This window comes from Microtus oregoni, unplaced genomic scaffold (assembly GCF_018167655.1).
Source record: "Microtus oregoni isolate MIOR12 unplaced genomic scaffold, Mior012 000019F_ref0000042, whole genome shotgun sequence".
NCBI lineage: Eukaryota > Metazoa > Chordata > Mammalia > Rodentia > Cricetidae > Microtus > Microtus oregoni.
In genome coordinates, this window is record NW_024543078.1 from 4,029,314 (window position 1) to 4,054,109 (window position 24,796).

The window sequence follows — 24,796 nt, forward strand, 5'->3', positions numbered from 1 at the left end:
CTCAAGACATACACACACCATCCAGTCCGTGAGGATGCGCTCCATCTCCATCATTTTTTATTCTTTTGTTTTGTTTTTCCGAGACAGGGTTTCTCTGTGGTTTTGGAGCCTGTCCTGGAACTAGCTCTGTAGACCAGGCTGATCTCGAACTCACAGAGATCCGCCTGCCTCTGCCTCCCGAGTGCTGGGATTAAAGGCGTGCGCCACCACCGCCCGGCGCCCTCCATCACTTTTTAAAGACAGGGTCTCTCTATGTTATACAGGCCATCCTGGAACTTACTATGTAGACCAGGCTGGCCTTGAACTCACAGAGAGCTGACCGACCCTACCTCCCCAGTGCTGGCATTAAATTCCCAGACCATGTCACTTTTTAAATTAGTTAACTAATTTGTATGTGTGGAGGGGAGGGTTGAGGCAGGAGAATTGCTTTGAGTCATCCTGAACTACAGAGTAAAACCCTGTTACAAAGTCCAAAAAAGGGGAGCGAGACAAACAGCTCAGCTGTAAAGGGCGCTTGCACATCCCAACCCCCTCACCCCAGGCTCATACCTGAAAAAGAAAATGTGGCTGCGCAGGTGTGTCTGGAGGTGGAGACAGGAGGGTCAGAACTGCAAGCCAGGCTGCACGGCTTATGCAGTCGTCACACAGCACGCTTATGGAGGTCAGGATAAAGAAGGGGAGTGTGTCCCAGGATAAAGGCTCAGCGGCAAGCACCTTTACCCACTTTGCCATCTCGCCGACCCTTGGGGTCCAGGCACAAAGGAGCAGAAAACGTGGCTGTCGCAGCACGAGCTTTATTTACTGGTCCTGCAGGGAGAAGGGACACGGGGTTCACCAAGGAGGACAGGGGCAGGATCAATCGCGCCTCTTTCCCCCAGGAGGCTTCTGTCTGGGTCGGTCGTCACGGTCGTGGCGTCGCCGGGGAGCCCAGGCCTGCCGCTTCTCATGCTCGAGTTCCCTGGAGGACCGCGTCCATGGCCGATGGCCTCCTTCGTGCGCCTCCCAGCGCCGGGACAGGGATTGGCGGGGCTCCCTGGTGACCCACTGCCTCTCCTCCTTCCTGGGCTTCTCCCTCCTCAGCTTCTCCTTCTTCAGCTTCTCTCCTTTCTTTGACTTCTCCCTTAGCCTCTCCTGGGACCCTCGGCCACCAAGGGGTGCGCACTCCTCTCCAGAGGCCTCTGTGGTGGACCCGCCAGGCTCCCCCTGGGTTTCTGCTTCTGCAGCCTCAGGCTTTTCCTGCTTCTGTACCTGGGGTCCGGGTGACTCAGGAGGCCCGGATGGGGGCACCAAGAGTGGGGGCTTAGGCTGCAGAAAGACAATGTGGGGTCTTGGGGTCCGCGCCCATCTCCCCACAGGCCCGACCTCCTTTTCCCTGGGAATCAGACCCATCAGGTGAAGGCCCAGGAAGAAAGCTTACCGCGGGCACCTCTGGTTTCTTGGGTGGAGGACTGGGCGGGACCCACTGCTGAGGGACTTCCACCGCCACCTCCCCAGCCACCACGTCTGAAAGTCAGTCAGTCTGGGTTGGAGGACAGAGCGCACCCTCCTCATCCTCCCACTCAGCCCCAGAACAACCCACTTCAGCAGTCTACCTCACGCTCCTGCTGCTGGGATACCCCCTCCTCCTAGAGACCCCCCCTTTTCTCTTGTCTTCTCTTCTCTCCTCTCTCCCCCTCTCTTTCCTCTCCTCTCCTCTTTCCTTTCTCTCTCTGTCCTCTCCTCTTCTCGTCTCGTCTCGTCTCTCCTCTCCTCTCCTCTCTCTCTTCTCGTCTCTCCCTCTCTTCTCTTCTCTCCTCCTTTCCCCTCCCCTCCCCTCCCCTCCCCTCCCCCCTCTCTCTGCATGGGGGCATCTAGCTTGGGGTGGACTATGTAGGTCCCTTCTCTACTGAAGGAGTGGGAACCAGGTTCAGTCTCACATGCCCGTCATCCTGGCTGGAGGATGCTGAGACAGGAGGATTGCCATGAGACCCAGGCTAATCTGTGTTATATAAAATGAGCCCTTAACTCAAAAGCAAACAAAAAAGCCTGGGTTCAGCTCTTGGGAGTTCAAAGCAGGGGGATCAGAGGCCAGCCTGGGCTATATAGAAAGCTTGAGGCCAGCCTGGACTATATGAAACTTTGTCTCAAAAAAAAAAAAAAAAGTCTGGGCCTGGTGACTCACACCTTTAATTCCAGAACGTGGGAGGGATGCAGAGGCAGGCGAATTTCTCGGAGTCTACAGAGGCCAGCCAGGGATACACAGTGAGACTCTGGCTCAAAATGAATAAATGAATGAATGAATGAATGCCAGTTGAGCCAAGAGCACCCCAAAGGCGGGCTTGGAAGCCTAGGTGTGACCATGCGGCTCACAGGCTATTCCTGGGGTAGGGAGAGACTGGAGCACAGTGTTTGTAGGAACAGTGGAGTCACTGCCTGCGCAGGGCTGCAGGGAATTGCAGGGAATGCACCCCACTCCTTTGGAGAGGACTCTCATTGTCCCTACCCCTGCGGCAGGCCAATCCCTCCTCCGCAACGCTCACCCTGACAGAGCTGGACAGCTGAGCCCATCAGTGCCACCAGTGAGGCCAGCACCAGGCACTTGTTGAGCGTCAGGTCTCCCCAAGGCAGGTCGTCCCTGGGCGGTGGTGGTGGCGGCGGGGGCTTCAGGGGAGGCGCAACCTGCAACTTTCTGCGTGCGGGAACGCTCCGGGGGCCTGCGGAGACAAGCGTTTGGTCTCCTGTGGCTCCTGCCTCCCATCCCCGCCCGCTCGCCCTCCCCGTGCAAACCCACTTGTCCCAGCTTTAGGAATCCCTTTGCTGGTTCCCAGACCCTCCTGGGCCACGAGCTCTTTCTCCGCAGTGCCGGCAGTCACTGGGTCCTGGAGGACCTGTAGGGCGTCAGAGACGCGGGATATCAGTTCACATTTTCCGGGGAGGAGGCGGGTTGTAGTGACTCATTCTGTAATCTCAACACCCAGGAGGTCGAGACATAAGGAGGGTCTGCAGTTGGATGCCGACCTGGGTTGCGTAGTAAGACTGTCTAAAACTCAAAAGTAGGGCCCAGGCAAGCAGCTCACTGGGTGCTGGTCCTGCCTCCAAACCTGACAGCCTGCGTTTGATCCTGGGACCCCCCCCCCCCCAAGTAAAGGTAAAGGTGAAAACAGATTCAGGGAAGATGGCCTCTGATCCCTTGCTGTACATGTTCACATACACATATAAATAATTATATATGTGTGTGTGTATGCATATATAGACATGCAGATAAGTACAGATATATACATGTGTATATATACAAATATATAAAAACACAATACATGTATATAAATACATATATACAAATACACACACACACACACATATATATATACAAATACATTAGAAGTTGGAGAGATGGCTCAGTGGCTACAGTACAGGCAGTTCTCACAGAGAACCCAGCACCCACAGGGCAGCCCACAATCATCTGTAACTCCAGTTCCAGGGGATCCAATGCCCCCTTCTGGTTTCTGAGTTCATCAGATACCCATGTATGCAGGCAAAACGCATAAAAAAAAATAAAAATTAAATACAAAAGGAAAAAAAAAGAAGGAAGGGAGGGAGGGAGAAAAGAAGGAAGGGAGGGAGGGAGGGAGAAAAGAAGGGAGAGAGGAAGGGAGAGAGGAAGGGAGGGAGGGAGGGATACCACCATTCCTTTAGCTGGCTGTCCCGATCGCGGGGCCAGCTACTCACGGGTGTCCAGCGACTAGAGTCCGCCAGCCTGGATGCCCCTGTTGTTGAAACAGATGAAGAATCGAAACAGCAGGGTATTTACCACCCTGACCAACTCCATCCCACCCCACACCCCCACACCCCCACACCGAAAGGCAATTTGCAGCTTCCTATGCAAATGACAAGGGACGTGGGGCTCAGAGATATGCAGCAGTGTTTCCAACCCAGAACCCAGGAACCAACCCCCTTAGCCGCTTGCCTCAGCCCAGGCTGGGAGATTAAGTGTTGGTCTCCAAAGCGGAGCCACCAGGCTCTCGCATCAGTTGCAGTACCTTGTGCCTTGCCGTCTGGCCGTCGGCCTGAGCTTGGCTCCTCCAGTAACGAGAAATCATCGCTGGGGAGGCAGCTGCCCAGGCCCCCATCCAGATCCTCCAAGCCTCTGGCTGTCATGAAGACTGCAGGATGGGCAGGGAGTCAGGGCATGGTCTTACCTAATCTTCGCCTCTACAGGAGGAATTCATGCTCCTTTCATTTTGTTTTTTGTTTTTGTTTTTGTTTTTGTTTTTTTGAAACAGGGTTTCTCTGTGTAGCCCTGGCTGTCCTGGAACTCGTTCTGTAGACCAGGCTGATCTCAAACTCACAGAGATCCACCTGCCTCTGCCTCCCGAGTGCTAGGATTAAAGGTGTGAGCCACATGCTGGGCAGAAATTCATACTCTTGCATGACTTCAGCATTTCCTTGGGACCCCTTCCCACTATGGGAAGACACCCAGAATCTATCAGTACAGCAAGGAACAAAATCAAGGCCCCGAGAGGCCCAGAGCTCACCCAGGGCTACACAGGAATGAACCCAAGGCCCATGCTGGAGCCCTGCTCTGCAGAGCCAGCTCAAATTCTCTGAGGCCATAGACTATTTTTATCGGTGTCTCACGGCAGCAGGAGAGGTCAGTCTGGCAGCCCAACCCCTCCCCAGACTCTTGCTCCCAGTCTAACAGAGTAGGCATCCTAGCGCTGAACCCCCTAGCTGACCCAGGATTCAGGGGGCTGAAGCCTCAACAGCCCGCCTGGTCTAGCCCTCAGTGTGACAGCGGAGGGGGGGGCAGACGGGATCGTGAGGGGTTTCCAGTCACGGCACCAGCCTTCTTGCCCCTGTTTTTATAGGGCACACAGAGAAACTGGGACCAGGGGCTCTACTGAGCTGGATGCCAGACACAGGTTTAGTTTATGGGGAGAAGGGGGGCAATCCATGGCCACTGGCTGCCCCCTGTATCTCCCGCCCCAACAGAAATACTTTAAAAACAGGGAGGGTATGGGCCAGCAAGAAGGCTCAACAGGTAAGAGAGCTTGCAGCCAAACCTGATGATCTGAATTCAATCCTCCAATCACCTCCCTTTGTGGGGGGCGTGGTTTGGAGAGAGGGTTTCCCCGTGTAGCGCTGGCTGTCCTGGAACTCACTCTCTAGACCAGGCTGGTCTCGAACTCACAGAGATCCGCCTGCTTCTGCCTCCTGAGTGCTGGGATTAAAGGCTAGCCGCGGCCGGGAGCTTCAGCTGGAAGGCAAGGCTGGAGTCCTCGGGTTGTCTTCTGCTGACCACGCGTACCCCTCAGCACATACCTTCACTTGTCCACTTACAAAAACTAAAAATTTTAAAATATCATTTAAAAATGAAATATAAGTAAAACCATAGAAGTTTCCCCTCTTGGGGGAAGGGACCAAAACACAGGTGAGGCAGGGAATTTGGCCCCTCCCTGTATGGGGGGGGTGGTCATCGGAATAGGGGACCCTAGTGGACCTCAGGGATCTCTTACCAAGCTCTAGGAACCACAGCTCTATCCAGGTTCCCCGCAGCCCCTCTTACCCTACAGTCTCCGAGCTGGGCCTGACAAACAAGAAAGCACACAGACCGGTGGTCAGTGATGGACAGCAACAGATGGCCAGAGACAGCTGCTGGGGACCAATTGGAGAGCGCCAGGGAGTCAGGAGGAGGGCTTTTCACGGGGTCACTGGGAGGGTGGCCTGCCACCCACAGCTGCCTCCTGCAATGAACCCAGGGACCTTGTTTGCTGCTCTAATGTCCTAGGTCGCAGCCCCAGTGGCCGCATCTGTGACTTTGAGGTTTCTGACGCGTGGCCGGCTTACCCCTGCCCTGAGTTCTAGGCTGACTCAACTATTTTCCAGTGGCTCCCGGTTTCTTTTTAAACTGTTCAATTTAATTTATTTATTTTTGTGGTAATGAGGATTGAATCCAGGACCTCAATCTCTCTGGGGAACTCTGGGCGGGGCTTCACCCTGATCACGCCCCCAGCCCCTCACTGGGGATTCTAGGTAGATATTGTGGGCACAGTGACAGAAAATGTCATCACTAATACAGCAAAGAATGAGGGACTGGAGTCAGGGCTACACCTCCTGAGCTGAAATCATCCTACAGTGCTTCTGTGAGGAATCCTAATTCTGGAACAACCCGGTCCAGAGCCTGGGTTTCCTCCTGTGCAAAGTGAGATTTCTTTCTAGGTGGTACTGAGATAGAAACGGGATCACTTCCTTAGAGACCGATTTCCTCCAGCGGAAATAGTGCCACCTGCTGGGGGACCTGTATTTCTGTATCGCAATGCCTCCCGGACTGAGGATCCGATTGGTGACACATTTTATCCATGACTTTATTATCTGCCTATGTAGTCACTTAGTCAACAAACACAGCGCAGCGCACCCCAGCAATATGGAAATTACTGTTACCGTTATCAATACTATAGATGTTACTTTTTTTTTTTTTTACAATTATTTATTTTGTGTAGGTGTGTGTGTAGGCAGGCACCCACACTACAGAGCTTGCAGGGTCTGTTCTCTGGTTCTGGCCTCCCACCACGTGGACTGAACTCAGGTCATCGGGCGTCACTGGGTAAAGACGCTCGATGACAGGTGCAGTCCATAATCCTGGATGACCTGGAACCAGGCTGAGTTTGAACCTGACACTTTTGCCTCTCCAGTTGCATAGCCACCAGCTTTTGTTTTGGGACAGGGTGTAAAGTGAAAGGCTGGAAAAGATTCCACTTCTGTGCTGGGCCTCTTTAGGGGAAGTATTAGCTAACAGAGAACAGAGAAACAAAGTAGCTGGCTGCAGCCCACTGCCCCACCCTACTTCCCCCATCAGCTGGGCTATGTCAAGCAGCCCCCGCGGTTAGCACAGGGTCCGCAGATGTGTGAGGACGTAATGGGTGCTGTGCGAGCCCCTTAGATACTAACAGCCTATCAGGAACCGACAGCTGAGCTTTCCCTCACCGTTAGCCAATTGTGATACAGGATAAGGAACTTTGTATTTTGAGACTGTAATCTTGTGACTGCTTTGTGGTTTTTGTCTTTATAAACCCCTCACAAGGGGCTGGGGAGGGGCTGGAGAGATGGCTCAGAGGTTAAGAGCACTGACTGCTCTTCCAAAGGTCCTGAGTTCAATTCCCAGCAACCACATGGTGGCTCACAACCATCTGTAATGAGGTCTGGTGCCCTCTTCTGGCCTGCAGAGATACACACAGACAGAATATTGTATACATAATAAATAAATATTTAATTTATTATTTAATTATTAATTTATTACAGATGGTTGTGAGGCACCATGTGGTTGCTGGGAATTGAACTCAGGACCTTTGGAAGAATAGGCAATGCTCTTAACCACTGAGCCATCTCTCCAGCCCCAAGAAATCCTGTCTTAAAAAACAAAGAAATAAACAAACAAAAAACCCAAAAACCTCAGGAGTGAAATATTTGAGTAAAACCCTGGGGTTTTTGTTTGTTTCTATTCTTGTTTTTTTTTTTTTTCTTTGTATTGTTTTGGTTTTCGAGACAGGTTTCTCTGTGGCTTTGGAGCCTGTCCTGGAACTATCTCCTGTAGACCAGGCTGACTTCGACCTCCCAGAGATCCGCCTGCTTCTGCCTTCTGAGTGCTGGGATTAAAGGCGTGCGCCACCACCACCCAGCAAAAATCAAAAACAAAAACAAAACAAAACAAAAAAACCTGATTGTTCTCCTCTCTCTCTCCTTCCCCAATCCAAAAGGGCCTGCAAAACTCTCTAAGGCCCTCGCTACTGCTTCCTGCATCTCTTTATCTCTTTCTATATCTTGGGTCATCCAAAACTTTTATTGATGTGGGAAGTCCTCCTGTATATGTGCTGCTTTTATTGGTTAATGAATAAAGAATCTGTCTTGGTCCTGGCAGGGCAAAACAGAGCTAGGCGGGGAAAACTATTTTTTTTTTTTGGTTTTTTGAGACAGGGTTTCTCTGTGGTTTTGGAGCCTGTCCTGGAACTAGCTCTTGTAGACCAGGCTGGTCTTAAACTCAGAGATCCGCCTGCCTCTGCCTCCCAAGTGCTGGGATTAAAGGCGTGCGCCACCACCGCCGGGCTAGGTGGGGAAAACTAAACTGAATGCTGAGAGAAAAAAGGCAGAGTCAGGGAGATGCCATGTAGCCACCACCAGGAACAGACATTCCAGAACCTTGCCAGTAAGCCACAGCCACGTGGCGATACACAGATTAATAGAAATGGGTTAAGTTAGCCGGGCGATGGTGGCGCACGCCTTTAATCCCAGCACTCGGGAGGCAGAGGTAGGCGGATCTCTGTGAGTTCGAGACCAGCCTGGTCTACAGAGCTAGTTCCAGGACAGGCTCCAAAGCCACAGAGAAACTTGTCTTGAAAAACAAAACAAAACAAACAAACAAAAAAATAATAAGAAAAATTATTAGGTACAATTACATTAAAAATGTCCAGTCCACTTGTGTTTGGCAATTTTGGAGAAAATGGTCTGTTATCTATTCTATCTTGGTGAGGTCAAAGTTTTATACCTAATTAACTTTTTATCATAGCTTGTATTTCCAACCTAGACCTTAAGACATATTCTTTCATAAACAATTGAAGCTTTATGTCTCTTCACCTTGATAAACTTTACATATCTTTTGTGGGTGTCTTTTCCAACTTTGGTAACAAGGAAAATTGTAACAATGAATATCTATTCTTCAATCTCACCAAAGATCCCAGAAGAATATAACATTGCCTGAGTAAATAGGAAATGCAGAACGAGTAATTTTCAAAACTTTAGAAATGACAGAGACAGCCGATTACCTGGACACATCCGTCTCCAACCTACAGGCCTAAAATATCTGACAGACTTTTCTGTGAAACAGGAATTTTTGAAGCACTTCCCCACCTTGTTTTGGTAAAGTTCAGCAGCCTTTTTCCTTTGTGTCCTGCTTATCCAGTTTGTACAGCATATTGTCAGCAGTCAAGGCAAGGGCACTTTCTTGCCCAGTAGCTAACTTTTCTACAAATGAAAGGAAGCTCTTTCATGCCTAGCATCCATTTTTGAAGTAAAATGGTGCTGCCAAGAACAGACATATCTGTCATGCAAAGCCTTATGTTATTAAAATAGTTTAAATACCATATTCTGTAGGTCTCTGAAGTACTTGAAGGCTACCTGTCTACCTAAAATATATCTGTTTGACTTGAAAACATACCTAACATGACTATAAATTAGATTGCTACAGATGACTAACTACTACCCTGCATTCAATTATCTTGAATAGTTTGTAATAATAGATTTCAAGTCCTAGAACTTTACATTACAGTTTCAAATGAGCTGCATAGGTGCAATATTTTAAACAAGAGTAAAAACGTATATACAGTATATTGTAATGAAAAACCCTTAAATTTGTATCAATATATAAAAATTCATACCAATATAAAACATTTGAGATTAATAGTTGCTGTTTAGTTTTAAAGTAGATTCAATAATATACACTTTTATCCAATCATTCCTATATCTCTCCCCCTTTTTAAATCTTATTTATTTATTTATTTATTTATTATGTATACAATATTCTGTCTGTATGCCTGAAGGCCAGAAGAGGGTGCCAGACCTCTTTACAGATGGTTGTGAGCCACCATGTGGTTACTGGGAATTGAACTCAGGACCTTTGGAAGAGCAGGCAATGCTCTTAACCACTGAGCCATCTTTCCAGCCCCCTTTTTAAATCTTCTTAGAAAGAGATTCTTCTTTTTTTATCTAATTAAATCTAATTAATTAATTAAGTTTTTGGATTTTCGAGACAGGGTTTCTCTGTAGCTTTGGAGCCTGTCCTGGAACTAGCTCTTGTAGACCAGGCTGGCCTCAAACTCACAGAGATCCGCCTGCCTCTGCCTCCCGAGTGCTGGGATTAAAGGCGTGCGCCACCACTGCCTGGCTTCTTTTCTTAAAAAATCTAACCTCTTTTGTTTAGTTTTCTCCCTGACCATGAACAATAACAACTTTTAACCAACCCCACAAATGATGTTAAACATCCATAATGCACCAACCAACCAAAACCCACCCGTCCAACCTCTTGGGAATGTGGGCATTGTGGTCTTAAAATTACTTCCCACTGTCTGGAGGCAACAGCACCTGTAGGGGACGCTGAGAAAATTGAGATAATGTTTATTCCTTAAAATAAAACCAAAGGACTATGAATTAGTAGCAACAGAATTGTTCCTTGTTCTTGGTTTTTCTCCTGTCTCACGCTAGGCGACTCTTCTGCCATGAGACGGAGACTGGATTTTCCTCTAACATGCAAGCTTGGGTTTAATGAAGAGGAGAACTACACTCCAACTCCAAAGTCAGCTTTAATTTTCAATAGAATTGGGACGACAAGAAGCCCACTTGTCTTACACATCTGAGGAGAATAGCAGAAGCAAACAGTTGGAAAGATTTATGGAAGTTTATCCTGTTGGAAATGTGATATCTCAACAGGCCAGTCTACTCTGTCATATACATTTTCTCTGGACGATTTGTCCTTTTCCTTCCGCTCTCCCATTTGTCCAGTAGTCTTCTTAGTTGGATGCTTTTATTCTCCTGGAAAGACAAAAACAAAACTCTGCCCCAACCCTATGTAGCGTGAATTCTAATTGGTCTTAAAAATAAAACCCAGAGGCCGGGCGGTGGTGGTGCACACCTTTAATCCCAGCATTCGGGAGGCAGAGGCAGGAGGATCTCTGTGAGTTCGAGACCAGCCTGGTCTACAAGAGCTAGTTCCAGGACAGGCTCCAAAAACCACAGAGAAACCCTGTCTCAAAAAACCAAAAATAAATAAATAAATAAATAAATAAAAATAAATAAAACCCAGAGTCAGACATTGGGGGTGAAAGCTGAAGGATCAGAGAAGCAGAGCAGCCAGTCACTAGTTGTCACCCCTGTGACCTCCTCAGATCGAATGGGGTATCCTGTCTCTCCTGCCCTATATTCCTCTCTCTGCCCAGCCATATCCCTTTCTGCTTCTACCTCCCTAGTGCTGGGATTAAAGGTGTGAGCCACCACCATCCAGCTGGTGCTCCTGCTTGTATGTTAATTGGATAAAATTGGTTTTCTGTCAGATGATGGTGGCGCACGCCTTTAATCCCAGCACTTGAGAAGCAGAGGCAGGTGGATCTCTGTGAGTTTGAGGCCAGCCTGGTCTGCAGAGTGGATTCCAGGATGGCAAGGGCTGTTACACAAAGAAATCCTGTCTTGAAAAAAAAAAAGCAAACAAAAATAATAATTGGGAGCTGGGAGGTTGAGGTGAGTTCAAGGCCAGCCTGGTCTACAAGAGCTAGTTCCAGGACAGGCTCCAGAGCTACAGAGAAACCCTGCCTTGGAAAAATAAATAAATAAATAAATAAATAAATAAATAAATAAAGTTGGCTGCTCTTCCAGAGAACCTGAGTTCACTTCCCAGGAACCACATGGCAGCTCATAACTGTCTGTTGCTCCAATTCCAGGAGATCTGACACCTTCACACCAATGCAGATAAAATAAAATTAAATAAATTATAAAAAAGAAACAACGTTGGTCTTCTAATAACCTTGGCCTGCTCCTCTCCAGTTTCATGCAATGGTTCTGCTCTGGAGTCCTCTGCGTGTGAAAATCTTTCTCCGTTTCGTCCGCAGTTCTTTCTAAGGCTTGTATCTTCTCAGCCAAGTTTTCATACTTGGTGCAAATATCAAACAACTTTTTTTAAATGTATAAAGTATTCAGACATGTACACCTGCAGGTCAGAAGAGGACACCAAATCTCAATATAGATGTTTGTGAGCCACCAAGTCATTGCTGGGAATCGAACTCAGAGCACACACACACACACACCAAACAAACAAACAAACAAACCTAATTCCCTCCTTGAGAATTCTCAGGTGTTGCTGGTAGTGACGGCACACGCCTTTAATCCCAGCACTCGGGAGGCAGAGGCAGGCGGATCTCTGTGAGTTCAAGGCCAGCCTGGTCTACAGAGCTAGTTCCAGGACAGGCTCCAAAGCCACAGAGAAACCCTGTCTGGCGACAGCAGAGCTGCACAGGAGGGTGGTGTAAGACAATCCTGAAGCCATTTTTGATAATTCTGAATCCTCTCAGCCTCTGTGCCATAGTGCTTCCCCTCCTCCCCTGGGAACCAAGGACCTAACAGCTACACTCGCACGTACTCATTTCCTGAACAATTACCCATATATGTATGCTTTGGTTCGGTCCCCTGGGAAACGGGGTCAAAATGACCTCTTACCTCATCTGATCTGGCAACAGCTCTCCAGTCAATTATTGGTAATAGCCCTTTCGAATAAGCCAATCAGAATAGTCAAAGAACAACCCCCCTTGCTTCTGTGGCCCCTTTAAAAGTAGACTATACCCGCTATTCGGGGTCCCTCGGCTTCCCGAATGCTGGGGGACCCTGTCATGACAGAATTAATAAAATCCTCATGCTTTTGCATCGGCTGTGGTGTGTGAGATGGTCTCTGGGGGCGACTCCTTCTCGGTGTTTGGACGCTAGAGTCCAACAGTGGGAGGGATGGAGGCAGCAGCAGCAGTTCTAGGTTGGGGGGGGTGACCAGTCAGGCAGGCAGGAGCGGGGGTCGCAGCTCGCTGCCGCTGCACTGCACAGGCCTGGCCTAGGGCACCTGTGCAGCTTGCCTGCAGGCAGGGATGAGGGTGTGTGGCCTAGGGGGAAGCGGTAGAAACCTGAGCAGGTGCTGGTGGGTGCAGCCCAGGGAGGGCAGTTCAGGGAAAGCTTGCAACCCGTGGTGAGAGAGAGCAAGCAGGGGAACAGGCGGGAGAAACCCACATGAGGGGAGGACACTGGGTCTGGGGTGGTAACTCCAGAGGCTACAAAGCAGACGGGAGGCAGGGGGACAGGCGGGAGAAACCCACGTGACCGGAGAGGTGGACACTGGTCGGGGTCTAACTCCAGAGGCTACTAAGCTGAAGGTGTGCAGCTTTCTTGTGATCTTCTCCTGTGTTGGGCACCAGATGAGTTTATCTAGAATTTTCAACCATTAATAAAAACTCGGGAGTCAAATATTGGGGTAAGAACCTGAATGATCCGAGACACTGCGGAGAAGTGACCAGAGACCTCCTGTTTCTCTCCTCTGATTCCAAAAGGCCCAGACCTTTACTAACCACCACTCATCTCTCCAGACCCTGCTTTTATTTCGATTTTTAATTATCATTTTTGTTTTGTTTTGTTTTTTTGAGACAGGGTTTCTCTGTAGCTTTGGAGCCTGTCTTGGAACTAACTCTTGTAGACAAGGCTGGCCTTGAACTCACAGAGATCAGCCCACCTCTGCTTCCCAAGTGCTGGGATTAAAGGGTGCACCACCACCGCCCAGCCTTATTTCTATTTTTAAAATGTGTTGGTGTTTGACCCACACATGTGTCTGTGTGAGGAGTTCAATCCTAGGGAGCTGGAGTTACAGCAATTAATTGTGAGCTGCAACGTGGGTGCTGGGAATCGAACCCAGGTCCTCTGCAGGAGTGGCCGGTGCTCTAGCCACTGACCCATCTCTGTCCCTAACAGCAATGTTCTCCTTTCTCTCTCTTTTTCTTTGTTTGTTTCGAGACAGGGTTTCTCTGTGTAGCCCTGGCCTGGCTGTCCTGGAACTCACAGAGATCTCTGCTGCCCAAGCGCTGGGATTAAAGGGTTTCTCTGCCTGGCTATTCTTTTTTTTTTTTTTTTTTTTTTTTTTTTTTAACATTAAAAAAAAAATCCTTTATTTACAGTTCAAAATTTAAACAAGATCTTGATTCTGATTTGTGAGACTTCCAGGTCCTGGTTCACACACTGTGGAGGCAGAGGTCAGTCCAGCTTGTCAGACTCAAGGGGAGTGTCATCCAACACTGAAGACCTGGTTCAGTCTTGGTCTAGATTACATTTCCCCACACTGGGAGATTACCACTGGCAGTTTGGGCTTATTGTTAGGGCCCGTGGGAACATTCTCGATTTTTCTCATCACCAGAAGTCCATCAATGATTTTTCCAAACACTACGTGCTTCCCATCCAGCCAATCACACTTAGAACATGTGATAAAGAACTGGCAGCCGTTTGTACTGGGACCACTGTTTGCCATGGAAAGCAGGCCTGGAGCCGAGTGTCTAAGTTTAAAATTTTCGTCTGCAAATGGACCGCGGTAAATGCTAGCGACTCCAGTACCATCTCCATTAACAAAATCTCCACCCTGAATCATGAAATCCTTTATGACCCTATGGAAGGTGCTTCCTTTGTATCCGATCGGAACACCATCTTTCCTGAACTCTCCAGTGCAGAATTGCCTAAAGTTCTCTGCCGTCTTAGGCACCACGTCTGCAAACAGCTCGATCTTCATGCGACCAACTTCCTGGCCGCCAATGCTGACATCAAAGAAGACCACCGGATTGACTGGACTTGAATTTGCCACCGCCATGGCCCCGACCCCTTTTTTTTGTTTTTCGAGACAGGGTTTCTCTGTGGCTTTGGAGCCTGTCCTGGAACTAGCTCTGTAGACCAGGCTGGTCTCGAACTCACAGAGATCCGCCTGCCTCTGCCTCCCGAGTGCTGGGATTAAAGGCGTGCGCCACCATCGCCCGGCTTGGCTATTCTTTTTTTTAAAAAAATATTTATTTATTATGTATACAATATTCTGTCTGTGTGTATGCCCGCAGGCCAGAAGAGGGCACCAGACCCCGTTACAGATGGTTGTGAGCCACCATGTGGTTGCTGGGAATTGAACTCAGGACCTTTGGAAGAGCAGGCAATGCTCTTAACCTCTGAGCCATCTCTCCAGCCCCTGGCTATTCATATTTTTAAATAAAATATTATAAATATAAAGACTATACTTTCAGGGTTCGTTTCTGTAGTTCATTAATATAAATACTTAAAAAAAATAAAAAAGGAAGCAGTATCTGCTGGAAAAGAGCTCCCATGCTAAGACCGGCCAGCTCAGTACGGCCCTACAGGACTCATTCCCTGCCTGTGTATGCTGTCCTGGCCCAACCCTGGGCAGTGGCAGGGGTTGGGCATTATCGCTGAGCAGCAGCTGTGGTGGAGACCGTGGCCACAAGAGCTTTCTGGCAGGCTTCGGCCGTGCTGAGTCAGGCCCGCTGGAGCACTGAGATGGGGAGCCCCACGTTGTTTGTGAGTCTAGCCTTTAACAGCTAAACCATCTGTCCGGCCTTCCTGCCCCTGTTAAAACTTGTTAGTTATTGATGTTTGTTGTTGTTGTAATTGTTTAGCAGTAAAAGGCGACTTTGGCAGGTTGGAGCCAAGGGACTGCTACAAAACCACACCATGTAACTGAGCTCATGAGGGAGGTTCATTGGGGGGTGCAGAGACCGTCTCTGAGGGAGAGCAGAGGGGGGAGAAGGGCTTGCTTGTTCTACCGGGATGTTGCACGCACACGTGCATAGGAAGAACTCCTCCTGGGGGCTGTGGAAGCTACAGTGTTGCCGACTGCAGCTGCTGAGGGCCCCGCTAGGTCCCTGAGAGCAGGCGGCATAAATGCCTGAATGCTAACAGCTGCTGTTATTTGAGTCAGGGTTTCTCTGTGTAGCCCTGGCTGTCCTGGAACTCCCTATGTATCCCAGGCTGGCCTCGAACTCACAGAGATCTGCCTGTCTCTGCCTCCTGAGTGCTGGAACTAAAGGCTGTGCCATTATGAACCGCCTCTTGTCTTGGTTGTTTTCAGACAGTTCCACACTGTAGCCCAGGCTAAACTCTAACACCAATCCTCCTAGCCGGGCGATGGTGGTGCACTCGGGAGGCAGAGGCAGGCGGATCTCTGTGAGTTCGAGACCAGCCTGGTCTACAGAGCTAGTTCCAGGACAGGCTCCAAAGCCACAGAGAAACCCTGTCTCAAAAAACCAAAAAAAAACAAAACAAAAAAAAAAAAAAAACACCAATCCTCCTGTCTCAGCTCCCTGAGTACTGGAGTGACAGTTGTGTGCTATCATGCTTGCTTATTCTTAAATTCACTTAACAATTTAAATGTCATTTTATTCGTCCTGTGTGTGCTTGTCGGGGAGTGGAGGATGGGGGAGTGGGGGATTGGGGGAGTGGGGGATTGGGGGAGTGGGGGATTGGGGGAGTGGGGGAATGGAGGATTGGGGGATCGGGGGATTGGGGAATCGGGGGATTGGGGGATGGGGGATTGGGGGATGGGGGAGTGGGGGATCGGGGGAGGGGGGATTGGGGGATGGGGGAGTGGGGGATCGGGGGAGTGGGGGATTGGCGGGTTGGGGGAGTGGGGGATTGGGGGAGTGGGGGATTGGCACCCTTGGAGGGTCAAAGGACCACTTTGGAAGTCAGTTTTCTCCTTCTACCCTGGCAGCAAGCCTCTATGCTTCTGACCCTTGTCCTTTGCGTCCGGAGTCCTGCTTGTTGACACACGGACACAGAGACTCTCAGCTCAGCAGTCTACATACTGAACACCAGGTCCCAAAGGTTCCTCCGCAGCCGGGCATTGTGGATCCTTTGGGGGGCTGAGGCAGAAAGATCTTCAAGCCAACCTGGACACAAGAGCAAGTCCCGTTCAAAACACAAACTACAGGCAGAAAAGATGGCTCAGTGGATACGGTGCTCTCGCTAGAGTTTAGCCCCAGGGCCCACCAGATGTAAGAACTGAACCTCTCACCCAAGCTCGCCTCTGACCGCCCACAGGTGTGTGCCGTGGGTGCATGGTCACAGGTGGAGCCCCACCAGGAAGGTCCAATCCCAGCAGAGAATAAACTCAGAATTTTAAATCTCTTACTACTTGGGAGGCTGTGACAGAAGTTTAGTAATTTAAGGCCATTCTCGGCTACTTAGTGAGTTTGAGGGACACTCCCCCACACTTGAGACTCTGTATCAAAAAAAATTTAATAAATAGCAAAGTGGGTAGAAGCCAGTCTGGCACACCAGCAGCTCGGGATTCCCTCCACAGCAATGACCAAAATCAGGGGGTCAGAATACACAACCGTGTAAAATGGCTCACACCCCAAGCTGTGATCTGAGCTAGAGGATCAAGATTTCAGCTGATGCTTGGTGCTTCAGAGTGCTAACTCTTCTTTCTTTTTCTCTTTCTTTCTTTCTTTCTTTTTCGTATTGTTTGGTTTGTTTTTTAGAGACAGGGCTTTTCTGTGTAGCCCTGGCTGTCCTGGAACTCATCTTGTAGACCAGGATGGGCTGAAACTGTGCCTGGGGTTCAGTTTCAGCACCCACATAGCTTTCCACAAACATCTGTAAACACAATTCTGGGGGATCTGCCGCCCTCTTCTGACCTCCCAGGCCCAGTCAGACTCCTGTTTGGTCCCAGCCAGCTAGGTATGTTACATTGGCACACGCTCCTCTTTTGGGGGCTGGCAAGATGGCTTCGTGGGTAAAGGTGCTTTCAGGCCACGGTGGCAACCTGAATTTGATCTCAGGGACCCACATAGTGGATGGACAGACTGATCGCTGATTGCCCACTGACCTCTGCACATGGACACACACAGTACAGACAACAAAGACATAAAATGTAATAGAATAAGGAACCCAAATGAGTGGGTCGATGGTCAGGTCAAGGGGTCGAAGGTCCGGTGCATGATCCCGGATCCAAGCAGGCCGAGGAGCAGGAGCATGGCTTCGTCTGGTTGCTGCTGCAGCTGTGGCTGGTGCTGTTGATGCTGATGGTGCGGCGCGGACAGTGTCAACCACATCAGTGTCACCGGGAACCAGCGCATCCCACAGTACTGTGGCTCCTGCTGGGCCGACAGTAGCAGCAGTGCCACGGCAGACCCATCAACATCAAGAAGAAAGGCTAGGCATGTGTGTTGTAGTATGAGCGGCGGGCTGCGTCCCCGGCACCTGGCCGCCCCCACGGCTAGCTTTACCCTAAATAATTACATGGACACCGTATTCTTTTAATCACCACTTGGCCCATTTCTATCTAGCCTCTTCTAAGCTAGCTCTCGCACCTGGACTAGCCCATTTTTAATAATCTGCTGTAGCCCACGAGCTGGCTTACCAGGAATGATCTTAACCTGCATCTGCCTGGAGTGGAAGAATCATGGCGACTCCTGATTCAGCTTCTTTCTCCCAGCATTCTGTCCTGTTTACTCCTCCCACCTATGTTTTAACCTATGAGGGCCAAGCAGTTTCTTTATTGCTCAACCAATGAAATTAACAGATTGATATATGACACTCCCACATCACATGTGGCCCTCCCTCTGCTTTCAGTGCAGGACTTCATCAACTGTGGCAATGACCTTCCAGTGTGCGACCCGCATATGCCCGTAAGCATGGCATCCCCGATGAGACCTGCAACAACAGTGTGGGATCTGCACCGAATTCAGAGTGCCATCCCACCCAGAATTACACCCTCTGGAGAGTGGGTGACTATGGCTCCCTATCAGGTGGGAGAAGATGACAGCAGAGACCTACACCAACGGTCCCATCGGCTGCGGGATAATGGCAACGGAGAAGACGGTGAACTACACTGGCGGCATCTACGCTGAGCAGCACCAGGACCAGACATCATCATTTCCGTGACTGACGTAATTCATGGGGCGAACCCTGGGGTGAGAGGGGCTGGATGAGGATCCTAACCAGCGCCAACTGGGGAGGCGCAGGTGGCAGCTACAGCCTGGCCATCGAGGAGGCCTGCACATACGGGGACCCCGTTGTTTAAGTAGCCGTCTCTGGAGGCAACTTTGGAAACCATGGCAGGGTTGGGTGATTATTAGCACCGTTCGGGTCACTATATTCACTAAGTTCACTAGCACTGGACAGCCAGAAACGGTGCTTGCGGCCATCCCGAGAACAGAGCCCTGCCTTCAGCCCACTGGAGAAGACAGCTATGGTCTAGAACAGTTCTGATGTCACCCTGGAATCCTAGGGAGGGGAGGACAATCCCAGATTGCCTAAGCGGTGAATAAAGGCTCTAGTTTCACCAAAAAAAAGAAAAAGAAAGAAAAAAGAAACCTAAATGAGTATCGCAGAAGTTAGTTAAGGCTTCCGTGCTACTTGTGGGGGGTGGGAGCCTCTGCTAAAATTGGCATCAGAAAAGAGGAAGCATTTACCAGAAATTGGGTTGGTTTCTCCTGCAGGATTTGTTTTTCATAATCACAGTGCCTCAACTTGTAAGTACAAAATGGGCAGAATCCTGTGGCCTGAGTTTTTCTTCTGTGACCGGGAGAGTCTGTATTAGAGCTCAAGAGGGCCACTGCTGTGGGTTTATTCTTCTAGAGTACTGGGTAGGGAACCCAGGGTCAGGAGATTCTAGGCGGGGCTCCACCCTGACCACGCCCCCAGCCCCTCACTGGGGATTCTGGGCATGGCTCCGCCCCTGAACCTGCCACAGAGGAGTCTGAAGAAAACCTGTTACCTTCTGACTGAAGCCGTCACTCAGGAGTACACTTCTGTATATGAGACCCTTTGTTCAACCCCAGCACACGGCATCACAGAACTGTGCAAGGAAGTGTGGTCTAAGCTTCTTCATGTGTGAGTTTATGTTCACTATGCGGGTGCAGGTGCTCTTAGAAGGTCACTGTTGTGGATGCTGGTAACTGATCCTGCATCCTCTGCAAGACCAGTAACTGCTCAACCGCTGAGCCGTTTCTCCGGCCACAGGAAAGTGCACGTTTGTTTGGTCAGTGTGAAAGGCAGCCCCACAGGAAGAACGGACTGTTACTGACTTGGCACGGGGTGGAGGGAGTCTTTGGCTTGGTGAGGACGAGGTTTGGACTCCATCCAAAGCTGTCCCCACTGACCAGCAGAGACCACTGACTTTCCTTCCCACAGCTACGCATTCCAAACATGAACCTCATTCTGATTTTAACCCGGAAGTGAAATATGGCTGTTTAAGTCAAGGTACTGTTCAAATAGGCTATATTTGACCAAGTTTAGTCTCAAAAGACACAGTAGTAGGCTAACCTGGTCTACTGAATAAACTCCAGGACAGCTGGGGCTACACAGAGAAATCCTGTCTTGAAAAATAAAAATAATAAATAAATGTTTTGTCTGCATGCATGTCTGGGCACCATGTGGGTACAGGTGCCCACAAAGGTCAGAATGGGGGTCAGATCTCCTAAAACTGGAGTTCCGGTCAGCTGTGAGCTGCATGTGAATACAGGTCCTCTGGAAGAGCCAGCTCTGCTCCTGGGCTTCTCTCTGCACCCAGTCCTTCCCGTTTTCATAAGTTATCTTTGTGTGGCTGAGTGTGAGTACACACCTGGGCGTGTCGGTGTCTGAGGCAGACAGAAGAAGGAGCTCAGCTGACAGGAGAGTGCTGACCTGATGTGGGTGCTGGGAACTGAACTCGGTCCCCTGCAGGAGCAGCAGGCACTCTCTGGTGAGCCCCTCTTCAATTTGATTAAAAAAAAAAAAGTGTGTGTGCACACGCGTGTGCAGGCACTCTTAGAGGCAAGACCACAATGATGCTGGCTCACTGCAGGGACGCAGGGAACCAAACTTGAGTTTACATGAGCAGCCACTAAGTCATCTCTAGAAATGACTGAATTTTGGTTGTTTTTTGAGACAGGGTCTCTCTGTGTAGCCCTGGCTATTCTGGAACTCACTCTGTAGACCAAGCTGGCCTGAAATTCACAGAGATTCACCTGCCTCTGCCTTCTGAGGACTGGGGTTAAAGGCACAGTCACTACTACCCAGCTTCCTGGATTTTATCTGGTCATTTAAAGACGTGGAATTTTTTTCAGTACAGGATTATTTGGAACTCAGCAATCCTCTTACCTCAGCTGGGACATCACTACCACAGACTTTTCCTGAACTGGCTCACACTGTAATTTGTTCTCTCTCTCTCTCTCTCTCTCTCTCTCTCTCTCTCTCTCTCTCTCACACACACACACACACACACACACACACAGTAGTGGAAGGTGGTGGTGCACGTCTTTAATCCCAACAGTTGGGAGGCAGAGGCTGGTGGATCTCCAAGTTCAAGGCCAGACTGCTCTACAAAGCGAGTTCCAAGACAGCCAGGGCTACACAAAGAAATCCTGGGGGAGGGAGGAGGAGGAGAAGGGAGAAAGAAAGACAGAAAGGAGATGAAAATAAGAAAGAAAACAGGGAAAACCCTTCAAATTGGATCTATGAACTTTTTAATTTTTTCCAATTTTGCTTTAAAATTTTGCTTAAATTTGACTTGAAATATTTCTCTAGTTTGGAATATCTTAACTTTTTAAATATTTAACTTAATTTTCTTTTAAATTGTAAATTGTTTGCAAAACAACGAGTCCCAATTTAGAACGTAATTATCCGTTATTACAAGGTCATTAGATGATTCCATCGGGTAGGGGAATGGGCGCCCAGCCAGTGGGTATCTCAGCCTCAGACACCCTCGGGAGTTGTCAACCACACACTCTGGGGCGGGGGTCCCCAGGGCGAAGCGACCACGGTAAGAGATGGAGGAAGAGCGGACCGCACCGCGCAAGGCCTAGGTTCCCAGCGGCCTAGCCGTGGGGCCCGGGCGGGCGGGGCTTTGTGGCGTCACCAAAGCTCCTCCCCTTACGTTACAAAAGCTCGAGGCGGGCTCGTTAGAGTGCCAGCCAATACTCAATGGGACCAATTCTGTCTATTTTCGTACACTGACCAATCAGAGTCTTGCAGGGGCGGGACACGTCTGCTTCTTTCTGTCTTGCCTGCCGCAGAGTGACGCAAACACTCGAGGGCGGGATTCTCCGGGCGACAGCTAATCATCAACGGAAACCTTCCGTCTGTTTTCCCATCTTCTCCAATCAGAGATCGGAGGAGGCGGGACGCGGTTGGTTTTCCGCGGCGGCCGTCATGGCCCCACCCCGTTCCTCCAGCAGCGCACGCAGCCGCGTTCACGCCTGCGTGTAGGGGCGTGGCCTCCGGTGACGACGCATATAAATGCGGGCGTCAGCGGCGGCGCCATTTTGCGAACGGCGAGCAGCGGCGGCGGCGCGGAGAGTGCTGCGGAGGTTTTGCTGGTTTCGGACCCCAGCGGCCGGATGGTGAAATCCTCCCTGCAGCGGATTCTCAACAGCCACTGCTTCGCCAGAGAGAAGGAAGGGGATAAACGCAGCGCCACGCTCCACGCCAGCCGCACCATGCCGCTTCTTAGTCAGTACAGCCGCGGCGGCTGCAGCAGCGAAAGGTGAGATCCTTGTCCCCGCCACGGCGAAGCTCCCAAAAGCGGCATCCGCGCACGCCCTAAAGGGAGGTGCAGTACGCGCAGGCCCGGAGTGGAGTCGGCCTCGGGGCGCCAGATAAGTCTCGGCAGCGCGAGATCCGCCCCTTTGTGGAGGCCACAACCGCGCCGGGGGTGGGACGGGGCGGGGCCAGAGGCGCGGGTCACGGATGCGGATTTGGGATTCGAGGGGGATTAGGGAGTCTCAGGTTGAGGACTAGGGATTGGTTTGGTTGGAGAATGGGGTGCGTCAATATTTGCCCGAAGATGGGTCAGATCTGGAGTTCTAATCGCATTCCGGGGTTTGCGAGCTGAGCCCAATATTTGGGGAGGATCCGCGAAGGGGATTGGAGACTTGATTTTTTGAGATTTTCGTTTCCGATCAAATGCCAGGTGGTGGAGGATGTGTGGGGTTAGGTTGGGGGACGTGGGTTGACAAGTCATGTGTTCTCTAGAGGGGAGGGTCTGTGTTCCCATTTGAAAGGTGTTTGCGGAAGACTCGAATTTGGGGTACTGTTGGGGAGGCACTGGAGTTAGATTTGACTCCACGTCGAGGACTCATGGTGGGAGAGTGTGGGATGTGGTAGGGTTTGGGGGAGGAGCTTGTGTGGGTTTAGAGGGTCGCAGGTAGGGGAGAGGTTGGGATTAGATTTAGGATTTAGGTTGGATTTAGTGTTTGCCTGTTGAGGATTCCGGTACTATGAATGGACTTGGATCAGTTTTGGGAGAGCCTTGAAAGTGGCCAGGTTTTGGGGGGCATGGAGTGGGTGGTTGGGGTGGTAACGGGTGGAAGAGCCTGGTTCTGGGCAGGGTGTGTGGATTCTGGGCCCACTTAGCAGTTGGTCTGTGCAGTGACTTGGTTGGGATGTGTGTGGGGGTCTCACCTAAAGGGTGCAGGATGGGAACTAGTTTGGGAAGGGTGTAGGTAGTGGAGTGAGGGCTTTGGGGTGACTGAACTGATATGGGCTGTGATGGGGGTCCTATTGGGTGACAGTGGGAAGGGGAGGGGACTTGAGTGAGGTGGAGTTTAGGGACTACTGGTAGTTGCAGAGGAGAGTGGGACTTTAAGAAGCTCTAGGCCTGAGCTTCAGAAAGGAGCAAGGTGGCCTGGTATATGGTGGGTTGCCTTGGCAGCATGGGGAGGGGGGTGGCCCAGCTCCCTGCTGTGGACCACAGTGCCGAGATGACACAGCCTGAGGCCCTGATGGGGCCCTACTTTGCTCCAGAAGGGGCAGAGCCACAGAGGTGAGGGTCAGTGAGCTGGGACCACTGTCCTCAGTGACTTTTTGAGTGGAAAGGCCTGGGGATCCCACCACTTCCTAGCACTTAGGCACTGTCTCCTGCAGTTCTAGGGTCGCCCTCCATTGCTGTAGTAACCTGGGTCCGGGGCCTCGGTGGTGCTCCTGATGTCCCTCACCCACCCCTGAAGATCCCAGGTGGGCGAGGGAACGGTCAGCGGGATCACAGTCTTTCAGCTAGCGTCCTCTATTCTGTGAGTACCCGTGGGGAGCCCTGGTGCCTGCCTGCCTCTGCATACTGAGCTGGCCATCCTGAAAGCCCTGCTTCCCCAGGATGAGCGGCTGAATGTGACAGAGGAGCCAACGTCTAACGACAAGACCAGGGTCCTGAGCATCCAGTCCACACTCACGGAGACCAAGCAGGTCACCTGGAGGGCAGTGTGGAACGGTGGTGGCCTCTACATCGAGCTCCCTGCTGGGCCCCTGCCTGAGGGCAGCAAGGACAGGTGGGCCACTTCTCTCTGGGGCTATCGGGGATCTGGGGTCTGGGCCCAGGTGGCTAATGGCCACCTGCTCCCCTCAGTTTCACAGCTCTTCTGGAGTTCGCAGAGGAGCAGCTCCAGGCCGACCATGTTTTCATCTGCTTCCCCAAGAACCGTGAGGACAGAGGTGGGTGTTGCTGTGGGCTCCCCAGGGAGGGAAGCTCTGGCACCCCAGGCTCTGACCGTGTGTCCCCCACAGCCACCCTGCTCCGAACCTTCAGCTTTCTTGGCTTTGAGATTGTGAGACCCGGGCATCCCCTCGTCCCCAAGAGACCCGATGCTTGCTTCATGGTCTACACGCTGGAGAGAGAAGACCCGGGTGAGGAAGACTAGGTGCCAGCCCTGCCCAGTGTCCCTGTGCTCTCTCCCGGGTTTGTCCACATGTCGTGATTGTGCAGAATAAACACTCACTCCACTAGTGGGGTGCTTCTTCGAACTGAATGCTGTGTTTGTCACACTCAAGTGTTGGCTTTAATTCTAAATAAAGGTTTCTATTTTACTTTTTTTATTGATGTTTAAGGTGATCAGGTGCCCTGTGCTAGAGCAGTCTTCTTTGAATCCTGGCAGAAATAGATAGTGTCACCTCCCTGGCTCAAATCCAATAAAGTGATCTCGCTCAGTGTCTTGTGTCTGTGTCCTGCCCCGGGGCCTGGTTGGGCTCCAGTCTACTGGGTGACTGTGGGTGGTGTTTGCACAGAACCAGGGAGGGCTCTGGAATTTTGAAGTCCTGCTCTCCAGGCACTACTAAGCCACCCCAAAGTGGGTGGTGGGGCTGGGGTGTCCTAGGCAGTTGTGAAGCTGTGGAGTCTAACTGCTCCTCAGGCACCTGGCTAAAGGTGACTACCGTGTACTTTGAAAGGGCTGAAGTGACTCCTGCTGGCCATGGTGGAGTGTGAGGAACAGGCTGGGCCAGAGCTGTGTGT

At 50.6% G+C, this 24,796-nt stretch overlaps 3 protein-coding genes, 1 non-coding gene and 1 pseudogene across 6 annotated transcripts; 3 read left to right on the forward strand and 2 right to left on the reverse strand.

The window, feature by feature from the left end:
- Positions 1–787: 787 nt before the first annotated feature.
- Positions 788–5,564, reverse strand: Jsrp1 (junctional sarcoplasmic reticulum protein 1). Of its 3 annotated transcripts, none has more exons than XM_041669793.1 (8): positions 5,543–5,564; positions 5,040–5,321; positions 4,017–4,139; positions 3,706–3,743; positions 2,771–2,867; positions 2,520–2,693; positions 1,418–1,503; positions 788–1,305 (listed from the first exon to the last, which is right to left on the reverse strand). In XM_041669793.1, exons 3-8 carry the CDS (start codon positions 4,132–4,134, stop codon positions 856–858), a joined length of 963 nt encoding a protein of 320 aa, XP_041525727.1. In that variant the 5' UTR covers positions 4,135–4,139; positions 5,040–5,321; positions 5,543–5,564; the 3' UTR covers positions 788–855. The 3 variants fall into 3 exon arrangements, with proteins under 3 accessions (XP_041525727.1, XP_041525728.1, XP_041525726.1); XM_041669794.1 differs by lacking the exon at positions 5,543–5,564 and adding an exon at positions 5,493–5,526 and having other exon boundaries at positions 5,139–5,321; XM_041669792.1 differs by lacking the exon at positions 5,543–5,564 and adding an exon at positions 5,493–5,526.
- Positions 5,565–13,747: 8,183 nt separating this feature from the next.
- On the reverse strand, positions 13,748–14,403 carry LOC121459791 (peptidyl-prolyl cis-trans isomerase H). Its single transcript, XM_041669796.1, has one exon. The coding sequence runs from the start codon at positions 14,396–14,398 to the stop codon at positions 13,865–13,867; it is 534 nt and encodes a 177-aa protein (XP_041525730.1). The 5' UTR covers positions 14,399–14,403; the 3' UTR covers positions 13,748–13,864.
- Positions 14,404–14,800: 397 nt separating this feature from the next.
- Positions 14,801–15,008, forward strand: LOC121459931. The gene has a single exon (XR_005976001.1). It is a non-coding gene; the product is annotated as a small nucleolar RNA U3 (small nucleolar RNA).
- Positions 15,009–17,497: 2,489 nt separating this feature from the next.
- On the forward strand, positions 17,498–18,616 carry LOC121459570 (annotated as a pseudogene).
- A 3,207-nt stretch (positions 18,617–21,823) lies between these two features.
- Oaz1 (ornithine decarboxylase antizyme 1) lies at positions 21,824–24,493 on the forward strand. Its single transcript, XM_041669795.1, is given in 6 exon segments — positions 21,824–22,060; positions 23,440–23,497; positions 23,499–23,585; positions 23,665–23,837; positions 23,915–24,000; positions 24,073–24,493. Coding segments are annotated over 6 exon segments (684 nt in total). The 5' UTR covers positions 21,824–21,914; the 3' UTR covers positions 24,207–24,493.
- Positions 24,494–24,796: the final 303 nt, after the last annotated feature.